The sequence below is a fragment of the Onychostruthus taczanowskii genome, unplaced genomic scaffold, assembly GCF_017590055.1.
Source record: "Onychostruthus taczanowskii isolate IOZ18803 unplaced genomic scaffold, ASM1759005v1 scaffold4, whole genome shotgun sequence".
Lineage (NCBI taxonomy): Eukaryota > Metazoa > Chordata > Aves > Passeriformes > Passeridae > Onychostruthus > Onychostruthus taczanowskii.
Window position 1 is genome coordinate 9974139 of NW_024501459.1, and position 19711 is coordinate 9993849.

The 19711-nt window shown below is 38.1% G+C and overlaps 1 protein-coding gene across 10 annotated transcripts in view; it reads right to left on the reverse strand.

Annotated features, from left to right (window-relative positions):
* The window catches only part of EYA1 (EYA transcriptional coactivator and phosphatase 1), a 145154-nt gene that overhangs the window by 22280 nt on the left and 103163 nt on the right, over positions 1–19711 (reverse strand). For all 10 annotated transcript variants that reach the window (XM_041412701.1, XM_041412700.1, XM_041412699.1 and 7 more), the window contains one exon: positions 15346–15435. In XM_041412701.1, coding sequence (XP_041268635.1) covers positions 15346–15435 — 90 coding nt within the window. The remainder of the gene's footprint in view (positions 1–15345; positions 15436–19711) is intronic.

The window sequence follows — 19711 nt, forward strand, 5'->3', positions numbered from 1 at the left end:
TTACATTCAACAGTCACCAAGAGCTGATACCTCTCTCAGCTCATCTTTAACTATTATACTCTGTTGAAAACTCTTCTCAAGCAAAAAAGTTTTTCTTTCATAGATTGTTTTTAAAATATTTCTATTGAAGAAACATTTCTTAGGATTTTAAAGAATGCACACACTATTTTTCTATTCTGAGAGAATGTGAAATGTAACTTTCTAAGAAATTTATTTTCTTTGGCATCATCATGGTCAATATTTATTTTTAGGTTGGTAAACTTATCCCTTTATCTCTACAGTGGTTGACCTCCACCTACCAACAACACAGTTGCTTTATACTGGATTTTTTTTTCTTTTTTACTGACATTGACACATCTAGGTAGATTTTCTTCCTTGCTGGCACATCATTGGTGATCCCAGCACAACAAACCAAATTCACACCATAATAAAAAACCCTGAGGTTTTGCAACACCGCGATAAATTTACAAATGAAATGTTTTAAATAGAAGTGGGGTAATTTTCCATGAGGAAAACAAAGAGCAGGAAACACTCAAAGCAAATCTGTTGCGTTTACTTCTTAAAAGAAGTACTCCTGCTACTTATTTATTAAAAAAAGAAAAACAAACAACCAAACAATACAAATAATAACAACCCTTTTCATATTCCAAAAACTTAACTTATGAATGGTTGAACAACTAAAACCTACAAAGTTGCTGTATGATTGTAAGAGAATCATTAAATTCTATGTAACTTTAACCCTCATTTTGAATGGAAGACAATACCAGCTCTACTGATGGTGTTGCAGACTTAATCAGTGGGTTAATCTTTTCAGCATTCTGAAAGCTTATCACAAACCAAATGTAAATGAGATAACTGTTAATGCTAAGTTCATCAATATTTTAATGCATTGTCCATCACAATTTTCTTCTAATAATATCATTTCAAAAACCATAAAGATGTGAAAAATAGTCAAGTGATACAGGAAATAACAGAATTTATAAAAATTATAAATAAAGTAAATAACGATAAAATTATATTAAATTCTGATGCTGCAATTTTTTCCCTTTCTCCTGAATTATTTTAATTCATATCTACCAATATTTTATGTTTTGCCTTGGACTTTGCTATAACTTTGAGGTAATTGTACTGATTTCTGAAGCACTTTTTCACACCCCTGCAACTGAAAGCCTAGAAGTCTCACTTGTTTTATGGTCAAGAAAAACGAGCTATTAAACAATAGTCACAATCACAGGTAACTTGTTTTGGAACAGCAGTGCTTAGAGGAGAAATACTCTGATTTACTGTTGTTCTGATTTCTTCTTTTTCAATGAGTTACCACATCATTTTGTAAACATAATTTGTCACCAACACCAGCCAGAGTTCTCTGTAGCTACTTTTTTCCTTTCTTTCAGATCTGTTATTCCTGCTGAGAGAATCTACTAAAGAAGAATTTTTCATACTGACACCAACTGTAGTCTTGCTGTGAATAACCACATTCCCATAAAAATCATTCCATTTATTGCAAAGTTGTTGGCAGACCATAGGAATAATAGTCAACTCAGGAAACCTTTTATCCTGAAATCACACAGCTTAACCCTTTGCACGACCACATGTAGTTCACTCATAATAGCTCTATTACCACACCGATATTTAATTTTATAGTAAAAGCTTTTCTGGTGTCAGCAAGGTTTTAAAATTATTTTTTCATAGTACTTCATTTAAGTAAATAAATTTATAAATAATTTTTTAAAAGACTGAATTTGACTTATTCAAGCAGTATTCAGGGTTTTTTCTCACTATACATTGTTGTACTAAAAATTAGATACTCTTTCCCAATACATGAAATATTCCATACCATTTGAATGTGGTTTTGATTATAAAGTAAAAATTTGCATTCATACAAAACTTTTTTCTACTTTTTTTTTGCATACATACAAAAGTTTTTTCTACTCTCCTATGGTAAAGAAAGATTTATGAATTTACAATGTAATGAAAAATTAGAAATAAAACCTGTTTGCTTTATGTTTTTTGTGGAAGGTACTTCTGCTAGTCATTATATTTGCTGTGTTAAATACCAAACTAATGGAGATTAGATTCAGGAAAGAGATGTTAGTTCTGTTAGTAAATCCTCTTGACAGTTTGGGAGTCAGAGGTTGTATTGCTTGCATTCAAATTTCTGTCTGAGTTTATTAAACTGATGGAACAAAAAAAAAAAGGTGGTGTATGTTTTCACTGTCTATTTTGTTCTGCTTGTAAATCTTTGTTTGTAGGTAACCACAGCTTGATTTATGCTTTATTCGTTCGACCAAGGCAATAATGGGAGTTCTGGACTTGTGAACACACCTTTGAGAGAAAGATACACATTTTGTTCCAATAAATGAATTTAAATATTTGTATTTTTAAACTTTTTAAAGCCAAAGAAAATTCCTAGAAACTGTCTCTCTCGTGTTCTAGCTGCTGCTACAGCTGTCTCTCCCCTTTGCCCAACAGTGCTAGGGAAGCAGTGATTCCCCTGTGTATTCATACTTTACATTCACAATATGAATTATACAAATATGCAGAGAAAAAGATGAGGTCTTTTAGCTGATTGAAAGGATTTTCTACAGTTCAGAAAGTATAATTTGCTTAGGTAAAGCTGATCTTTCTCGTGACAGCATTTCAGCTGAGCCAGTACTCAGCAGTCCGCTCCAGCTGTCAGTGAACACGCGTGAACTCTCATCTCCTGACGGCACAGTGCCACAGGTAACCCCCACATAATGCCTGGACTGCCTTGCTCTGACTGGACAAAGATCATGGAAAACCCAACAAAATAAAATAAATGCTCTATTCCTTCAATACTTCATTGTTTCTTTTGTTAAACTTTTTGTCTACAATTTTTGTAAGTCCTTGTTAAAGCCTCACGCTTTACCAGCACACTTTAAGGTAGTTTTAGTGTGCTATAGGATCACCCAGCCTCTTGAAGTTATCTAAAGAAAAAAATTTATAAATGCAATTAACAAGAGTCAAATCTGACTTTAAACCACAGAAAATAGAAGTGATACTGCAATGAGCAAAGGAAATAATGCTCTCCCCCTTTCTTTACAGTTTCATTAGGCCATTGAACTGGATGAAATTCAGATAGAGGCCTTATTGTAACCACACTGAAACAGTAGAAATCTCCTGAGACTGTGAAACTCAAACATTTTGGGAACCAACTTCAAGCACTCTTTTCGTGCTTTTAAAAGAAAATGAATGAAAGAAACTTCTTAAATTTTTTCCCTGTGGAAATATTTTAATATAATTGCTACCAAAAAACCAAAACAAACAAACAAACAAAACAACATAAAACCCCAGCACAGGTATGTTTAAAATTCATATGTATGCATATTTTCTTAACATTTAAACTTCAATCATAGCACTCACACATAACCACACCAGCAGAAATAGCTTTCATGATATCAAACAACTTGTAAACAAATTTGTAAATCCATGCCAAATTTAAAGCTAGGCTGACAAGATTGATAGAAACCACCTACCATGCATATTGCTAAGATGCTTAAACTGTGGTTTCAAATCTTTGTACTTATGTAAGGACTGGCTAATGTACTCTCACCCTGCAAAATAGGATGTAAGGATGACACTTAGTTTCACCTAGCTTTCCTAAAATGATTACATTACATAATTTTCAGACACTAATCCACTCAAAAAAACAACCAGAATAATTCAAATATGAGATTTTAAAATGGTTCCTATGTCAATCAGGAAATATTTTTTCTAAAGGTTTACTATTACGCTCTCTTCAGTTTGCCTTCTGGGTTTTTTTTATTGGAAGAGTCCAATGAGAAAAAAAAATTATTTTCCACAAAGTAGTGGAATCAGCACAAAATAACTGCATTACGTGAATAGAAAGGGCAGACTGGGAAAGATATTTGAGTGTAAATTAATGTTGATCTTAGCTGGAATAACTTGCACTCTTTAGCACTCGCAGCTGCACCAGGGACTTGACTGGCTATATGAGATTTTACACATCTGTCAGCTTAATCAGAGACCAAAACACCAAATCTACTGTTCAGGAATGTTATTTTAATTTAAAAAACTTTTTTGATTGCAAACTAATATTGGAATACTTAGTGTTATGAACAAGTCTTGACACCTATAATAGTAGATAGGATTTTGTTCAGTGTTATCAAATTCATAATGCCTAAATAAAATGTTAAAAAAAGTTCACATCAGTTCCATTAAATATTAAAAGCCAAAGTGAAGCCTCTCTAAGAATAAAAGGAAAACAATACCATAATTAGTACATTAACTGCTTTTACTGTTAGCATCAACTATTTGTTAATTTATTTGACATTACTGCTCTATTGTTTCAGATGATTCAATTAATAAAATGAACTTATTCAAATCTGAAGAGACAATTCTGGCACTAAGAGGCCTTCACGATAAATCACATTATTATCTAGTTTTGGATATAATACGATGAACCGTCAAGCACTGTATTGTGTCTGTCCTTAGGGAATGATTTGCATTGTAGCAAAGATCTGTGGCACATATCAGCAACTTTGCAACCTTAATGAATAAAAATTCATTAAGGGCATTTTTATGTGTCAGCAATATAACATAAGATAGTGCTTTGAAATCTGCTAATGGTTGCAAAGTTCTCAATCTGTTACAATTCTTGCAGTCAGTTTTGCATCCCTTATATTCCATCAAGACTTCGGCTTTTTAAAACAACTCTATTGTTTCATTACTGGCTCTGAGCTTTCTGCTGCAATTGAAGCTGACATATGGGGTGGATCTGGGATTCCAGTAACAGCCTCTGCCTATACACAGCTTTGATTCAGGTATTGCAATGGCTTCCAGGTGCCTTACCACTGTCCTTCAACACACTATCTCCTGACCTCGCTGATCCTAAATCTGATATTTCAGACTCTGCAGAACCTAGCTGTAACAGGGAGGTACAATTGCTACCTGGAAAGCATGCCAGCATTTGGTTTTTTCCCCTGGGAAAAGGACAAGAATGTTAGTTCTGTCACTGGAAGGAACACCTTTGAATATCTAATTTGGGAAAATACACAGACAAAACATGTTTTTACATTTTGATAGAAATTACTTTTAGTATACCATCTTGGAGATGGGTCTCATACCATTAAAAGTTAGAGTGCTGCCTAGCACAGATCTTTTTGCACTAGCATGTATTCCACCGACAAGTGGGATGCCGTCCAGAGGGACACTGACAAGCCTGAGGAGTGGGCTAATATGAACTTCATGAAATGCAATAAAGTGTAAGGTATTGCAGCAGGACTGGGACAGTCACCCATACTCAGTAAAGGCTGGGTGCTGAACCAAGAGTAGCACTGTTAAGAAAGAGTTAGGGATTCCAGTGTACTTTTTTTCTTTTCCCGTGTTTGAATATACATATTTCTTAATTGTGCCAGTAGAGAGAGAAGTTGTGCCAGTATGTTCCTGAGGACTAATATGTTAAAGAGACCAAGCTGAAGCTGTGTTAGAAAGCCAGCTACAACTGTACACGGTAACTGCTATAATCACCAGACTCAACTGCTGCTTTTCTCTCTTGAGTGAATTGACATATGACAGAATTATCATCCTTGTATCTGTAAATATCATCCTTATCATCACCATGGTGAGAAGACTAAGGTACAGTGATCAGGAATTACAAAGTATCGGCAACCACAAACACAGACCTCATGTCGTGTCATCTACATAAATATGTATGTAAAATATGCACCAGACAAGAGATTAGTACCTAATGCCAACAAAGGCTCACTCTGTCAACATTCAGGGCTTGGAGTACAGCTTTAGACACAAAATGACCTTGATCTGATTTTCATTTTGTGGAGAAGTTGAGAAAGCTTTTCTCTCTGGTAATGATGTTTCACAATCCTTCTTCTGCACTTCCTTGGTCTGACTGCAGCTTCCCCAACTCCTGTCACTGTGGATCTCTATAAACCCAGGCAACGTCATACCTGTCATGGCTGTCCAAAGCTGGCTCCATGACATTTCTACAAGGTGTGGAAGAATAAATGATGGACTTCTGCACTGCTAATAGTGGCCAACCTGCCCTCCCAGCTTGCTTTGGAGCTTGCTCAAAGTCTGCACTTAAGAGCTGGCTTGCATCCAAGCACTTCATTTGTTAGATTATTTGAATCTAGGACCAGATGTGCTAAAATGCTTTCAGAAAGAAGAGCATTTTACCCTACAGTGGTCATGGTTCTTTGAGATGTGCAATACTTTGCATACGGTAAGCCTGCTGAACACAGTAATGAATTCAATAATGTGAATTATCATAATGCCCAGGATCCCAAATCATCCTTTGGAGTGCTACTGTGCTAAAAGTTACCAGTCTGAGTCTGTGGTGTATTAAAGAACCTCAGACCCAGGTCTGAGGGGAAATGATTTCCCTTTCTCCTTCAGATTAAAGAAACAGAACATATGGCTGTATTGCTTCAAAGGCATTCCTACAGGGCACTGCGTGGTACACTGGGGACATAGCTGTGTGCACGGTCACTGAAGGACCTGTGAGGAAAGTCACTTAGTCTCCTGTGGTGTTACTGATACCTACAAAGGAGAAGTTTTCAGGCTGATGAAAAGAGGATATATGTCCCTGTCATGAAAAAAGGTCTCCTTGAGTGCCAGAAGTGATTTATAGGGTACATTTGCTTCCAGCAGCAGGGAGGCAGCCAGGTTTCACCTGTAAGAATTGAAGGCAAAGGCCAAAAAGGAACTAATGTTCAAGGAGCTCTGCTTCATGGTCAGGCTTTATGGATGTTGTCCCGGGTATTAGTTGTTTCCTTTCTTATCCCTGAGCTCTGACGATGATCTCCCATCTTGGAAATCCCTGTAGTGCCTGGTGCTAGTGCAGAGTGTATCCCAATCTGTTTTAGTGACACAGGAGTCTACCTTGCAATGTGTGCCTTAGAAATCCTTTATGTTCCTTTAGGGAACAGAAGGGCTCAGCATACTGCTGGGTGTCAGACATCTCCACCACATTTCAAGTAAAAAAGCTGTCCTCCACACAGTCTTGAGTTGAAAAAGAATAGGAAGGAAAGGTAGAATTGATAAATACTCACAGTCTAATGACTGGGCGCCACAAACAAGAGCAGAACTTCCACATAGTAAATTATACAAGAAACAATCCACCAAAAGCAGTGTTCATTAAAAAAACCCCGATAGTTAATTTCTCCCTATCAACTTCTAGATCTGAGTAAATTCAAGCTAGCAGTTACAGACTTGTAAGAGTCCTGGAAGTATTTACTGCCCTGTGGATGGAGGGAGGAGGTTTGCAAAGCAAACACAGAGCATGAAAGTGCAAGGACATAAATGCTGTTTATTCTCTGCTTTAAACTGTGAGAATATGCATCTGTGGAAGACAGCACCTCAATGCTTCATTAAAGCTGGAAATGTTCCGGTATGTGTAAAATGCAGGATTTGTAAAATGCCCCTGTATTAATCTAACTTTATTTAATGGAGAGAAGAGGCAGAGAACTGGGCTGCTCTTGTCCTGCTGCTTGGTGCCTAACTGACCTTGGTGGTGGCAGGTGGGCAGGACAGAGGAGTGAAGGTGCTGCCTGGTAGCCAGGCTGGGATGGGAGCACCTTGGCCAATGCCTGCCCTGGGCTGGCTGATGGTCCAGCCAGCTGAGGTTAATGACAGAGTTGCATCTTATGGAAATCATGTGCAACTCCAACACAGGCAGCTTTCCAGAGGGGTCCGTGCACAGTAATATGCTAATGTGGTGCTCTTTTTGACACACAGAAGAGATTGTGCTCATCACAAACATACTAGATGTGGAACACCAAGTGGATTTTAAGTAACAATCTCAGAAAAAATTAATCAAGGTCACCATCCTTGATTTTTAGAATATAACTGACTAACTGACTATTCTAATTTTTTTCCCAAAGAACCAAAGTTACTGCTTGACAGTAGCACCCTATGGCATTCCCTGATATCTTATCTTTAGTTGATTTATTTCAAGAGAAATATATCAACAACTAATGTAGCCTGGAAACTGATACCATACTGCCATACATTATAAACTACTCCCATAAACATATTATCCTTTTGCATAGACTCCACAAACAGAAGTGAATTGTGAACCCATGGTTGAACAATATATATACTTCACAAATGGCAGAAAAATTAGTGCTAATAACGACCATGCATCTATATATTTGCCAAAGGTGTGAAAATTTGATTTTTTGTAGTATCATTAGATTCTCATTTTGAACCTTCCAACAAAAGCCTACACCAAAAAACGTGAAATGAACAAACAGAAATAAAAGTCCTAAAAGAAAAAAAAAACCCATGAAATAAAACTACAAATTAATTTGCTTTTAATTACTTCAATAAAATTCAACACAAACCAAAAAGAAAAAGTATTCTAAATGTTAGGCAAGATTACACAAGAAAAGACTTAATAAATGACATATTCAGCCTCAGTATATACCTCTAAAGGAACAGATCTAATGAGATGCTGTCATTTTAGAACAAAGTTTGCAAAGCATTGAAGAAACTTTTTCTAATAAGATGTTCCTAATAATTCACAGCCACCAATACCTAGTTATACCTTTAACATACCTTGTTATAATATGCACCTGATATGCCAAAAAAATGAATACACTTTTAAAAGTACCAGTATAAACATATACAATCTTTAAAGATGCAGATAGAATCACAAAATAGTTTTGGTTGGAAAAGACCTTAAAGGTCATCCAGTTCCAAGCCCCATGACATGGGCAGAGACACCTTCCACTAGATCAGATTGCTCAAAGCTGCATCCAACCTGGCCTTGCACCCTTCCAGGGATGGGCATCCACAACTTCCCTGGGCAGCCTGTTCCAGTGTCTCACCAACCTCACACTAAAGAATTTCTACCTAATACCTAACCCAAACCTATCCTCTTTCAGTTTAAAACCAACAACCCTTGTCCTGTGACTACATGACACCTTGTAGAAAGTCCCTCTCTGGCTCTCCCCTCTATAGAAGGCCACGATAAGGTTTTCCTGGAGCCTTCTCTTTTTCAGGCTGAATAACTCCAACTCTCTCATCCTTTCCTCATTTGAGAGGTGCTCCAATCCTCTCATCACCTTTGTGATCTCCTCTGGACTCACTCTACACCCCTCTTTAGCTGGGACCCCAGAGCTGGACACAGTACTCCAGGGGTGATCTCAGGAGAGCAGACTAAATGGGAACAATCCCCTCCTCAACCCGCTGGTCATGCTTTTGATGCAGCCCAGGACACAACTGACATTTTGGGCAGCAAACATGTTTTGCAGGTCATGTTCAGCTTCTTGTCAATGAACACCTCCAAATCCTTCTACCCAGGACTGCCCTCAATCCAGTCTCCTCCAGATTTACCCAATATAGAACATACCCAGATTTACCCAGATGCACATTGCTGAAGAAGCCAAAGTTTTTCTTTTGAAGTGCAGGACTGTGAGCTTCCTGTGCACCCTCCTTGCTGCCCCGGTTAGGTGGTCCGTAGCAGACCCCCACATAATGTCACCTGTTCCCTGCTCTCCCATAAGCTCCCAGTCAGCTCCTTATCTATCTCCAGGCAGTGCTGTATGCATTCCAGCATTGACATCCACTGACACAGAGGGTTACAGGTCCCATCTGTCTCCCCTGCCTGTCCTTCCTAAACATCTTGCATATTTTCATTCCAGCACTCCAATCACAAGAGTCATTCCACTGGTCTCTGTGATGCCAATAAGATCATAGACCTGCAGACATGCTCATGCCTCTAACTCCTCTTGTTTACTCCCCATGTTGTGTGTGTTTGCATAGAAGCATTCAAGATGGGCCTCTGATGAAGCCAACTTACTGGCTGGAGTGGCTGGAATTCCTTTGTGCTCTTCTTCAGGTGCTCTTCTGCTGACCTGTGATCCCACTCCAAACTCTGGACACCTATGTCTACCACAGGTATCAGATGGGTAAGAGTGGGATGGATTGAATTTCCTCTCCTACAGCAGCCCTCCAGTTTAAAGAGGGCTTTAAACTTTAGTTTAAAGCCCTCTTCTTCAAGCCTATGACTGAAGATGTTCTTCTCTGACCGATGAAGCCAATCAGCCCCACCAGACCGGGTTTCTCAAGCAAGTCCCATGCTCTAAAATACCTGAACTTCTCTCTGGGATCCCAGTTCTGCAACCATTTGTCAATTTCCCAGATCTGACTGGCCCTTTCAAACTCCTTTTTTATGGCTGGGAGGATTGATGAAAAAAGTACCCGCACTCCAAAATCCCTTACTGCTGCTCCCAGGGCTCTGGACTCCATCTTGACTTTTTTTGTTTCCTTAGACGGTATTGCTGGTGCCCATGTGAAATGACAGCAGCAGACAGAAGTCAGAGGACAGTAAGAGGTTTGGCAGTCTATTGGTGACATCCTGTCTTGGGGTCACAGCCCGAGAGACACACCCCTAATACAAGACTCTGGCAAACATCACACCTCTCTAGAGAGCACCTGATGCTGGCAAATAAGACTCTCAGAATTGAGTTACCGACTACTATCACCTCTTACCTTCTCTTAGTTGCTGTGATTGTTACATGGGGGGTTATGGGGTCAAGCTCCTTACTCAGCTCCAGCGTCTCTCCTCTGTGATGTGTCTCTCCTTAGTCAGTCTGCACAGCAGTGAAGCAGTTCTGCAGGGGCACCTCAGATTTTGGGGAGGCATCTTCCTCCTGCAGGTCCTTGCTTACATTCTGCTATGTTATTGCTCTCCCTCCCTTCTGTGTGTGCCAATGGGAGAGGTTTTGGCTGTTTGGCCATGGGCTGTGGGTCTCCTGCAGATTGCACTAGGAAGCAGCTATGCAACTGCACTGAACCAGCTATACAGTTTCTTCTCAGCCTCCCCAATGCTATGCAGGCTTCCTGCTGCCTCCTGCAGCTCAGCCACTTGCTACAGGAGTTCCTCCACCTGGCACACCTTTGGCATGCAGGTCTTCTGTCCTGTCCCTGCCCCAGGAGAAGCCTCTATTCACTTTCTGCAGTCTGAGTTCTGCACTGCAGTCTTGTCCTTCACCAGCCCTGTCTGCGTGGAGGCATTGGCCACTGTCAGGACAGAGGTGCAGATCCCCCATCTGAGCTGCAGCCTTTGCTCTCAGATGAGTGCCCACCATTCTGCCTTGGCAGTCAGGTGGGATGAGCGCCCCTGACCTGTGCAGATGGCTACAGGATGATGCTTGGTTGCTGGTAGACTTCACGTGTCTGCCCTTGGCCAGCGGATGTCCCTCCTCTGAGTTGTCACCCTGCCTGTGCACCCTGCTGAGCAAACTGCCACACCATGACCTGTCTGCCTGTCCTGGCCACAGTGCTCCTGGACACAGTGCTCACCAGGGCTGCCTACTTTGGGAAGAGGGATTGGCCACCATTACCCTGGCCTCGCACATGCCAGGAGAGTAAGACATTCTCATAAGAGCAGCTGGCTCCTGGTGGGTCTCTGTGCTCCCCTGGGGCTTCCCTGGCTGAGGATCCCCCTGTGAGCCACGTTCCCCTGCTCTGCTGTAGAACACACCTGCACCACAGCTGATCACCTCAGTGGATGTCACGTTTTAGTCCTATCATCAAGTTGCTCATTTCCCTAAAACACTGGAGCATACCTCCTAAAATACATAATATGTGTAATTGCTCCATATACACCTTTAAAATATTATACCTTATTATCCCTATCACAACATAATCAGCATGCAAAATCAAGCATTCTTTTCAGATGAGATAACTGTGGTTCTCTTGAGGGCACTACATCAATGCAGTTATTTCCTCTTCCACACAATTAAAATTCAACTATAAAACAGAGAGCATGAGACATTTAAATATAAAACTTCAATACTGAAAACCAAAAGCTTTTGTTCAGAAGCCCAAATGCAGATTTTGGAATCTAAATTTTTAGAACAATGCACTACCTTCTACTGTTTAGCCTAGTACACTTCTATAATTTCATTATGAAATTACTGGTAATTACTGCATGAAAATACTGTTTATTATGGTATTTAGATCAAATTATACATAAGTAAACATTAATATTTTTCTTTTCAGTATGTTAAAAATCATGTCATACCCCTTTAACATGCTGTTTAAGGAATATTCCTAAATTATTTGCTATTACATCACTTTGGAATTAATTACTCTAAATAAATCTGTGCAAAGTGAAGGAAATAAGCAATGTATTTTATTTTTTTTCAAAGCAATAAAATAAGAACCAGTACAAGGGTGCAAATCTAACTGTAGTTCACACATCCAGAAACAGAATACTGACTTCAAAGCTAGATAGTTAGGTCTGACTGATTTTTTTCAATGAGTTTGAAATTTTCAATTACTATTATTATTATATTATTATTATTACATAAAGAACAACATACATAAAAATAGATGATCCATTTACCTGGCTGTACCCCCTACTAAATTCAACTGATTCACATTGGCATTAATTCACTTTACACAGACTAAAAATTGACTGCCGAAGTTTAGAATTTAACCTAATAACATTCCTAAACCTCTAGGCTGAGCTTTGAAAAGCCAGTTAGGTCATACATAAATCAAACTCTGCTTCAGAGCTCACTGCTGCAACTTTGCCCTTTGCATTCAAAATGTTCATTCCATCTTCAGTATTTTATAAGACGAAAAAATATTTTCCCTTGGATAACAAGAGAGCTATTCTGATTATAGAGTTTTCTGGAATGTGCTGGATGAAAGAAGATTTTTTTATTTAAAAACATTAACTTGTGGTATCTGGAAAAATGTGCATCAGAGGCCAAAGTTATGACAGATGATTGCCTGGATTTAAAAGATGCCTCTCTATGTGCCAAGAAGGGTTCCCTCTGAGCCTGGGTGAGGCAGAGGGCATCAGCTTTCAGGTTCCCACTTTGAATTAAGCCTAGGCTCAAAGACACATCTACTCTGTGGGTAAGATATGTTCCAAATCCAGCTTTACTATTCTTCATACTACTGCTGGGCAAGAGTACCCAAGCTCTGCAGCTCACAGGCAATGTGCCTACAAATGTTTTCAATCCCAACAGCCCAGATACTTATGCTGATGATCTGGAAAGCTCAGACCTGAGCTAGATCTTTCAGACTTAGTTCTTCATCAGTGAGAATAGATGCTTCAGGCCTGAGGCATATCCAAACCTAATTGTCCACAGTTTTCCTGAAAGCCTGTCAAGCAGTGAGCAGCCTGCACTTCCAAATCACCAAACAAGGAAGGTCTTTTGAGTTTCTGAGATGGATGTGAGGAATCTGCCCTGAGGTCACAGCCCTTGGGAAACTGGCAGGCCCTGCTAGTTCAATGGTGATGCTCACAAGAATGACAGTGGTTCCAGAAGGATATGCTCCTTCAAGAACACCACATTTCTGTGACATGTTCAAAAATCTGTCACTGCTGGTGAACTGAAAACCCCAGTCTGTGATGATGTCTAGTCCTTACATGCTGCTTCCCACAAAGGAAGTGTACCTGAAGGCTTGTCTACGCTCACTGAATGTGCTCTTCACCCCTTGGACAAGGCACGATCCCTCAGACTGGAGCCCATGTTCCCCAGCCATGAGGATTAGGGCTGGTGTACGAGGACATGCACACAACTGCTCACTCCTGAGTGCCCCTATGTATGAGGAAGGCAGACCAGGGTACACAAACTATTACACTTCAGTTTGGACATACAACATAAACTGGCTTGTTATGGTGGAAATGCAAAGAATCAGGCTTAGCAGTGAGCTTCTCTGCCTCCATGAACCAGAAGCTGTTTTCTCATACACAGCTACAAAGTTCTTGAGTGAATGAACTACTGTGCTGTATTGTTAAGGCTGCAACATGTCTATTAGCAGAAGATAATCTGCCACCCTTACGATGCATTTGATTAACTTCCATTAAAGTCAGTGAGGTTGACAATCCTGTATGAAGTAGCTACATATCTGGCTCTGCAGAGCAAATGAAAACACACTGAACTTTATTAAATATACTTAAATACAGAAAGAGTAGCACTTTTTCATTCTGCTCTGGTTAAAATGAAATATAATCAGAAACAGAGTTGGAAAATCACTAGCATTGCTATATTTTTAGATAATACTGAAAAATAAGTCTTATACATGCAACTCATTGGTGCTTCTTATGTCCAAAACAATCATATCTTTAAATACTGCTACCTTAATGGAAGAAAATGCTACTTTAAAATTTAAAGAAACCAGCTATTTTACTGTAAGTATAAAAAATAAATACTCTAAGGAATGGAAGAAAAAAAAAAAAGCATGTTCAATAATTTCATTACATTCTTAGATGCCAAATCATCTGTGAGTGGTTTCTTTTTAGATGAAAAGAAATCAAAATATAGGACAGATGTTGGACAAACCACATTTGAGGTCTATCACACACTGGCATTTTTCAAATTATTTTGGCTCATCTATTGAATAAGGTGTATTTTGCTTGATTTCGAAAAGGGAAACATCAGGAAATATTTAAAGGCCAATTGCTGCCAATTAACTTTGATCAGCAAAAGTTGCATTTGAATCTTTTAGATTCTTTTGCTGTCTGGAATAACACGCTATTCTAAAATCTAGCAAAACAACAACTTGATGATTAATGTGTGTTGGCAGCCCCACCACAAGCTTGCTTAACAGCTGGATTTTAAATAAACAGCTGTCTTCACTATGATGGGAAAGAAATCTGACTGTTTTCATGTTTTTGCGTTATTAAAATGTGATCAGAAATTGCTTTTTTCCCTTTTAAGATGAAACAGCCAGGCATTACAGTGACAGTCTCTTTCAGCAGTTTGGAGAGCTTTGGAAGGATCTCCTAGGTGTTGCCAAACCATAGGCTATGTAGGCTAAAAAAGCCCTTGGCAAGGCACCCGCAGCTCCTTGCTGCAGGCAGAGGCACCCTGGCTCAGAACAGCCCGTGCCTGCTGCAGGCACAGCAGCCCCAGGAACATCCCACAGACAGCCCATACAACATTTATGATATCCCTCGGGGATAAGGTAACACTTGCCCACCGTGGCACGTAAGCAAGAAATCTGTACCCAGCCATCAACTGTTTATAGAAGGTGGAGTTTAATATTTAATGGTCTGTGCAGACTATTGAATTCTGTATGTTTATAGGTTCCTTCAGTGTATCCACTTCTGAAACTTGTCTACTGTCATCATAAGTGCTAAAACCTGTGAGGACAAAACTCTACCATTTAAACTGTAGTAACCTTTGAATGTCAGTGAAGACAATTAGTGTAGATATTATTATATATCCTAATGACTAAATTATATAGCTATTTTCTAAGCATTTCTGTATTGAAACTCTGCAAATAATTGTCAAAGCATCTAACAACACAGAAAACCAGACAAATATTAAATATTAGATCATCTCTGTGCATTTTAAAAGAATGAACACTTACTTCTAAATCGTTAAAGAATAGATGTGTGTCCGCCAAATTGAAAATCATCTCTTCCATTCGGAGTCCAAGGGACACAGAAGTGGGAGGATCCTTAAAGAAGAAATTAAGCAAGTACACCATCAATACTGTGCCTAACACACATACCCAAATACAAACTGGAGGGACAGCTTTTCATAGCATGCTACTTGTATCAAATGCAACATCTGCTTTGTCAGTTTCAGTTCAGTAACTGCCTAACACTTCACTACAACACTTCCCAGTAACACTCAAAAATATGACTTTAACTCAACTGACTCCTTGATTTTGCAGTGGGACTTCTGTGGTCCCCTTCATGCATCCCTGGCACTGGCTCTTTGCTCTGTGCAGAAGGGGCAAATCCATTTCACCTAAAACTTCTCCAGATTCTGCAACTGTCCACAAGTTTTATGATCAAGCAGGGGTATGATAATAATATTGTTACTCAAAATAAACTGGTCACAAATGACAGGATTCAGTCCTGGGAATACCTAGTAACTTTAAAGCAAAGAACTATTGATGTTTTATTTGCAAATGGTAATTATATTTAAAACCACTCCTTGATTGTCAAAAAGGTTTAATTATGTTTCCAGTTTGGCCCACCCATGCAGAGTGAACAAAACTATTGTTTGTTATTAATACATAACACACTTTAACTTCTCTTCAGAAATTACCATAACAACTTACTCCTTACTGAGCTAATAAACTCAAAAAGCATGTTCAGCATTGTGGTTACCAAACGCATTACAGATGTTTGTCTTGTTTTGATTTTTTTGGGTGTTTTATATATTTTCAATCTGAAAAATTGAAAAGAGACCCTAATACATACATTTGATATAGAGTTTCTCATTTATAATGCCAAGTCTATCCAGGAGCACAGGAGCATAAGTTTGAAAGAACATGTCATATTATCCCCCAACAGCCTCTATTAATAATGTTAGTTTGTTAGGAATTATATTTTAAATAGAACTGAAGAAGTGGCAACCCATATTTTACTTAAAATAAGCTAATATTCTAAACTTGATGACAAGTCACAGTTAAAAAGCAAGAGATGCAGTCCTTAGTTTCTTTTTCCACCTCTCAATCAAATTAATAGATGCTCCAACATGATCTCTGAACTTTCAAACATTTTTCTGTAACTACTGGTTAGAAAGGCAAAATGCGTCAGTACTGAAGAGCTGGAAAAGAATGGTGATTTGGCAGCCTGTTTGCCTTCTGGAAATGCCAAAACCCAAGAACTGCTATCCAGAGAAAGAATTTTTGAAATTTCAAAGCAAAGTTACAATGAGCAGACAAAACATCTATTCTTGAACTCATATCCATTAAGAGTAAGATTTTAGAATAAAAAAATAGCCCTTATAAATGGGAAAAAAATTGCATCATGCTATTTTGATGAACTTTGTCCTTAAATATAAGTCTTTTATTTAAACTGGCACAGCCAAAAAAAAAAAAAAAAAAAAAAAAAAAAAAGGAATTTTTGGCTTCTTAGTTCAAATGGAAACACTTTGAAATATGAACAAAAGTATTCTGTCTCTCTGTTTTAATATTGTTCTATTTGTAGACCTGTGCCTTCCTCTGCTTTACTTTTGTAGGCATGTGAGGTGGAAAGCAGGTGGTATTTTCTCTCTAGCTAGGCCTGAGGCTTTTTCTCCCTTTGACATTTTGACATTTCTGCTTATCTTTGTGCCCAGTTAGCAGCTCATCATCCTACACATCCTACAGTTCATTGGGCTTCTTTTTTTTTAAAAAACAGACAAAGATTTCTCTTGTGCCTGAGCAGTAACAGAAGACACTTCACAGGAGCCTCTGTTCTATTTATTAAAGGAATTAGATGGGCTAAATGTCTAAGATGCAAATGAAGTTCACTAGCCATGTCTAAGATGCAAATGAAGATTTGAGTATCAACTATTAATGCAACAAGATAGAAATATTTCCATTCTGACTTCCATCCCTAAATAGGAACATCATTTTGAAAAGCAGAATAAATGGGCAACAGAGCATGATATTGGTTACGAACCCATTTGACTAATTTTAAACTAATGGCTGCAAATATATATTTTACATTTCAGTGGACATTACTTGCTTTTTTTATTATTGAACATTTTTATCACATTTCTGAGTCTGTGAAAAGAGATTTTTGTAAAGCTTTCTAACCATTTTACTCCAAGGTATTTTTACATGGCAGAAATAAAACAGAATGGTTTTCTCCAAAGCAATACTAAAATAATGCCATTTATTAGGTTAATTTAATTAGGCAGAAAAAATATAAGAAACTCATTGGCACCTACTGAAAGTGTCAGATTAAATAACACAAAAGCTAAAAGAATAAACTGAATGGATTGTTTTTCAAAGAAAGCTTAATTCCTAGTTTAAATACAATCTTTTTGTATAGGAAGTTCCACTTAACACAAAAACTATGTTAAACTGTGGCTCTTGGTAACTACATATTTAACAGAAGCAAAAACATTATCTGCATTAGCATTTTAAATATCTGTGTAGTCACAAACTTGCAACTGCTCTAATGAAAAGTACAAGAACCTCGGTTTAAAGCATCATAGTATATCAAACTCTGCCATCAGACATTACAGTGGGGGCTGTAAACTTTAAAAAAAGACAAGGCTAGAACAAGGTTTTTAAAAAAATAATCCCATACCCAACCTTCTTTTGCAATTTTAAGCCACTAATTGCTAACTAATTATTGTGAGGTGTCACACAATGAGTAGGAAAGCTAACAATCTCCTCTTTTTGCCTGGGATTTGCAGGTTCAGTCAGCGTCTTTTCAGGTATGGTCAAAATCAGGTACAAATCTCTGAGGGAGGTACAGTTTAACTAAAGAAAAGAAATACCAATGTCAAACTGCTTAAGTAGGCCTTTTGTTTTGAATACTGGCATTGGAGCCAAAACATTGCCTGTATGTCATTTCTAAATTCTACCTACTTGATTTCTTTGTTTGGTGAAGGAACAAGAAGCTGAAAAACAGGAAAGTTCACTTTGGGTACCAGGCTTATTTTCCACTTAAGCCTACAGGTCACAAATGAAGGGTTAAGTGAAACCAGGCTTTGTTTTTCTCTATCTCTAAAGTATATTAAACCCCAATAAAATAGCTTATAATTTAAAGGAAAATTCCTTTAAAACCTCTGCATATAACTGCTTTCACTGGGAATGGAAATGTATGTCAAGACCACAGTATTCTGTGCCAATACTGAGATGTATTTTCACCTGCTCCAAGATCTTAAAGGGCTCCAACTTTTTCCAAATGCCAAAACTTAATCAGCCCTAATGTCAATTAAACTAACTGGCAACATTATATTTGATCAATACATCTCTCTCTGTACATAGTTAAAAAATTCCTAAAGCAAATGAAAATGTTTTGGGTTTTTTGGTCTAATCTTCTGGAAGGGCATATTCTTAGAGTTTCATATATTTCCATTAAATTCAAATAATCCTTAAATAAAAATGTAGTGCTTTATGGAGTAATTTTTGCCGTGACTACGTAAACTGAAAAATAAAGGTATCATTATGTTACAACAAAACTGAAGGAAAAAAGCAGGAGGAAAATAGAGCACAATAGCAGCTAAAGGAGAGCAGGTGATAAAAACAGATTAAAAAGTAAGAAGATACAGAAAAAGGTGGCACAAGGAAGAAGTTAGGAAGAATGAGGTAGAGAATTAGGCAAAGAAAATCAATCCCTTCAGCAGCAAGGCTGAACATCATTCATAGTCATTCACCATGAAACTCGCTCAGGCATTATGAAAAGAGCTGAATGCCAAGTTGCCAAATCCCCTATTATTTAATTAGGACATTTTTGTTTGTTTGAAGATCCAGCTTTTGTATTTTAATGATTATGTGATCACCCTAGATTTAATTTTTTAAAAGGGCATCTCTAGCCCTCACCATAGTGCAGATTTATAAGAGAACATGATGTTGGATTGCTCATAAACAAGAATACAGGTGAAAAGAATAATAATTCCCCTCAACTTTCTTTTTTTTTCAGATTAACTTATGGTCCAGATTTCTTACTTTAAATGCCATTAATCACAGGCAAGCCCTCTTTTAAAAACATGCACCTTCTGCTGCCACAAACAAACCCTAAAATTCTCATGTTTTAGCATGTTTGCTTTGAACATTTGACACTGTCTCTCTAACATCCTTGGCAATTACTAACTGTTGTCTGAAGCTGTCAATAGCCCAAGAGAAACTCTGATTTGAATGAAACCTTAGGAAAACAAAAACAAAATGGCACAGTTTCATGCCATCATCTGAGAGCCATGGACAGGCATGTTGCTACCCCTCACCAAAAAGATTTCATATTTATCCAAAGATTAAGCAGCAATGCCATCATTCCTCTCAA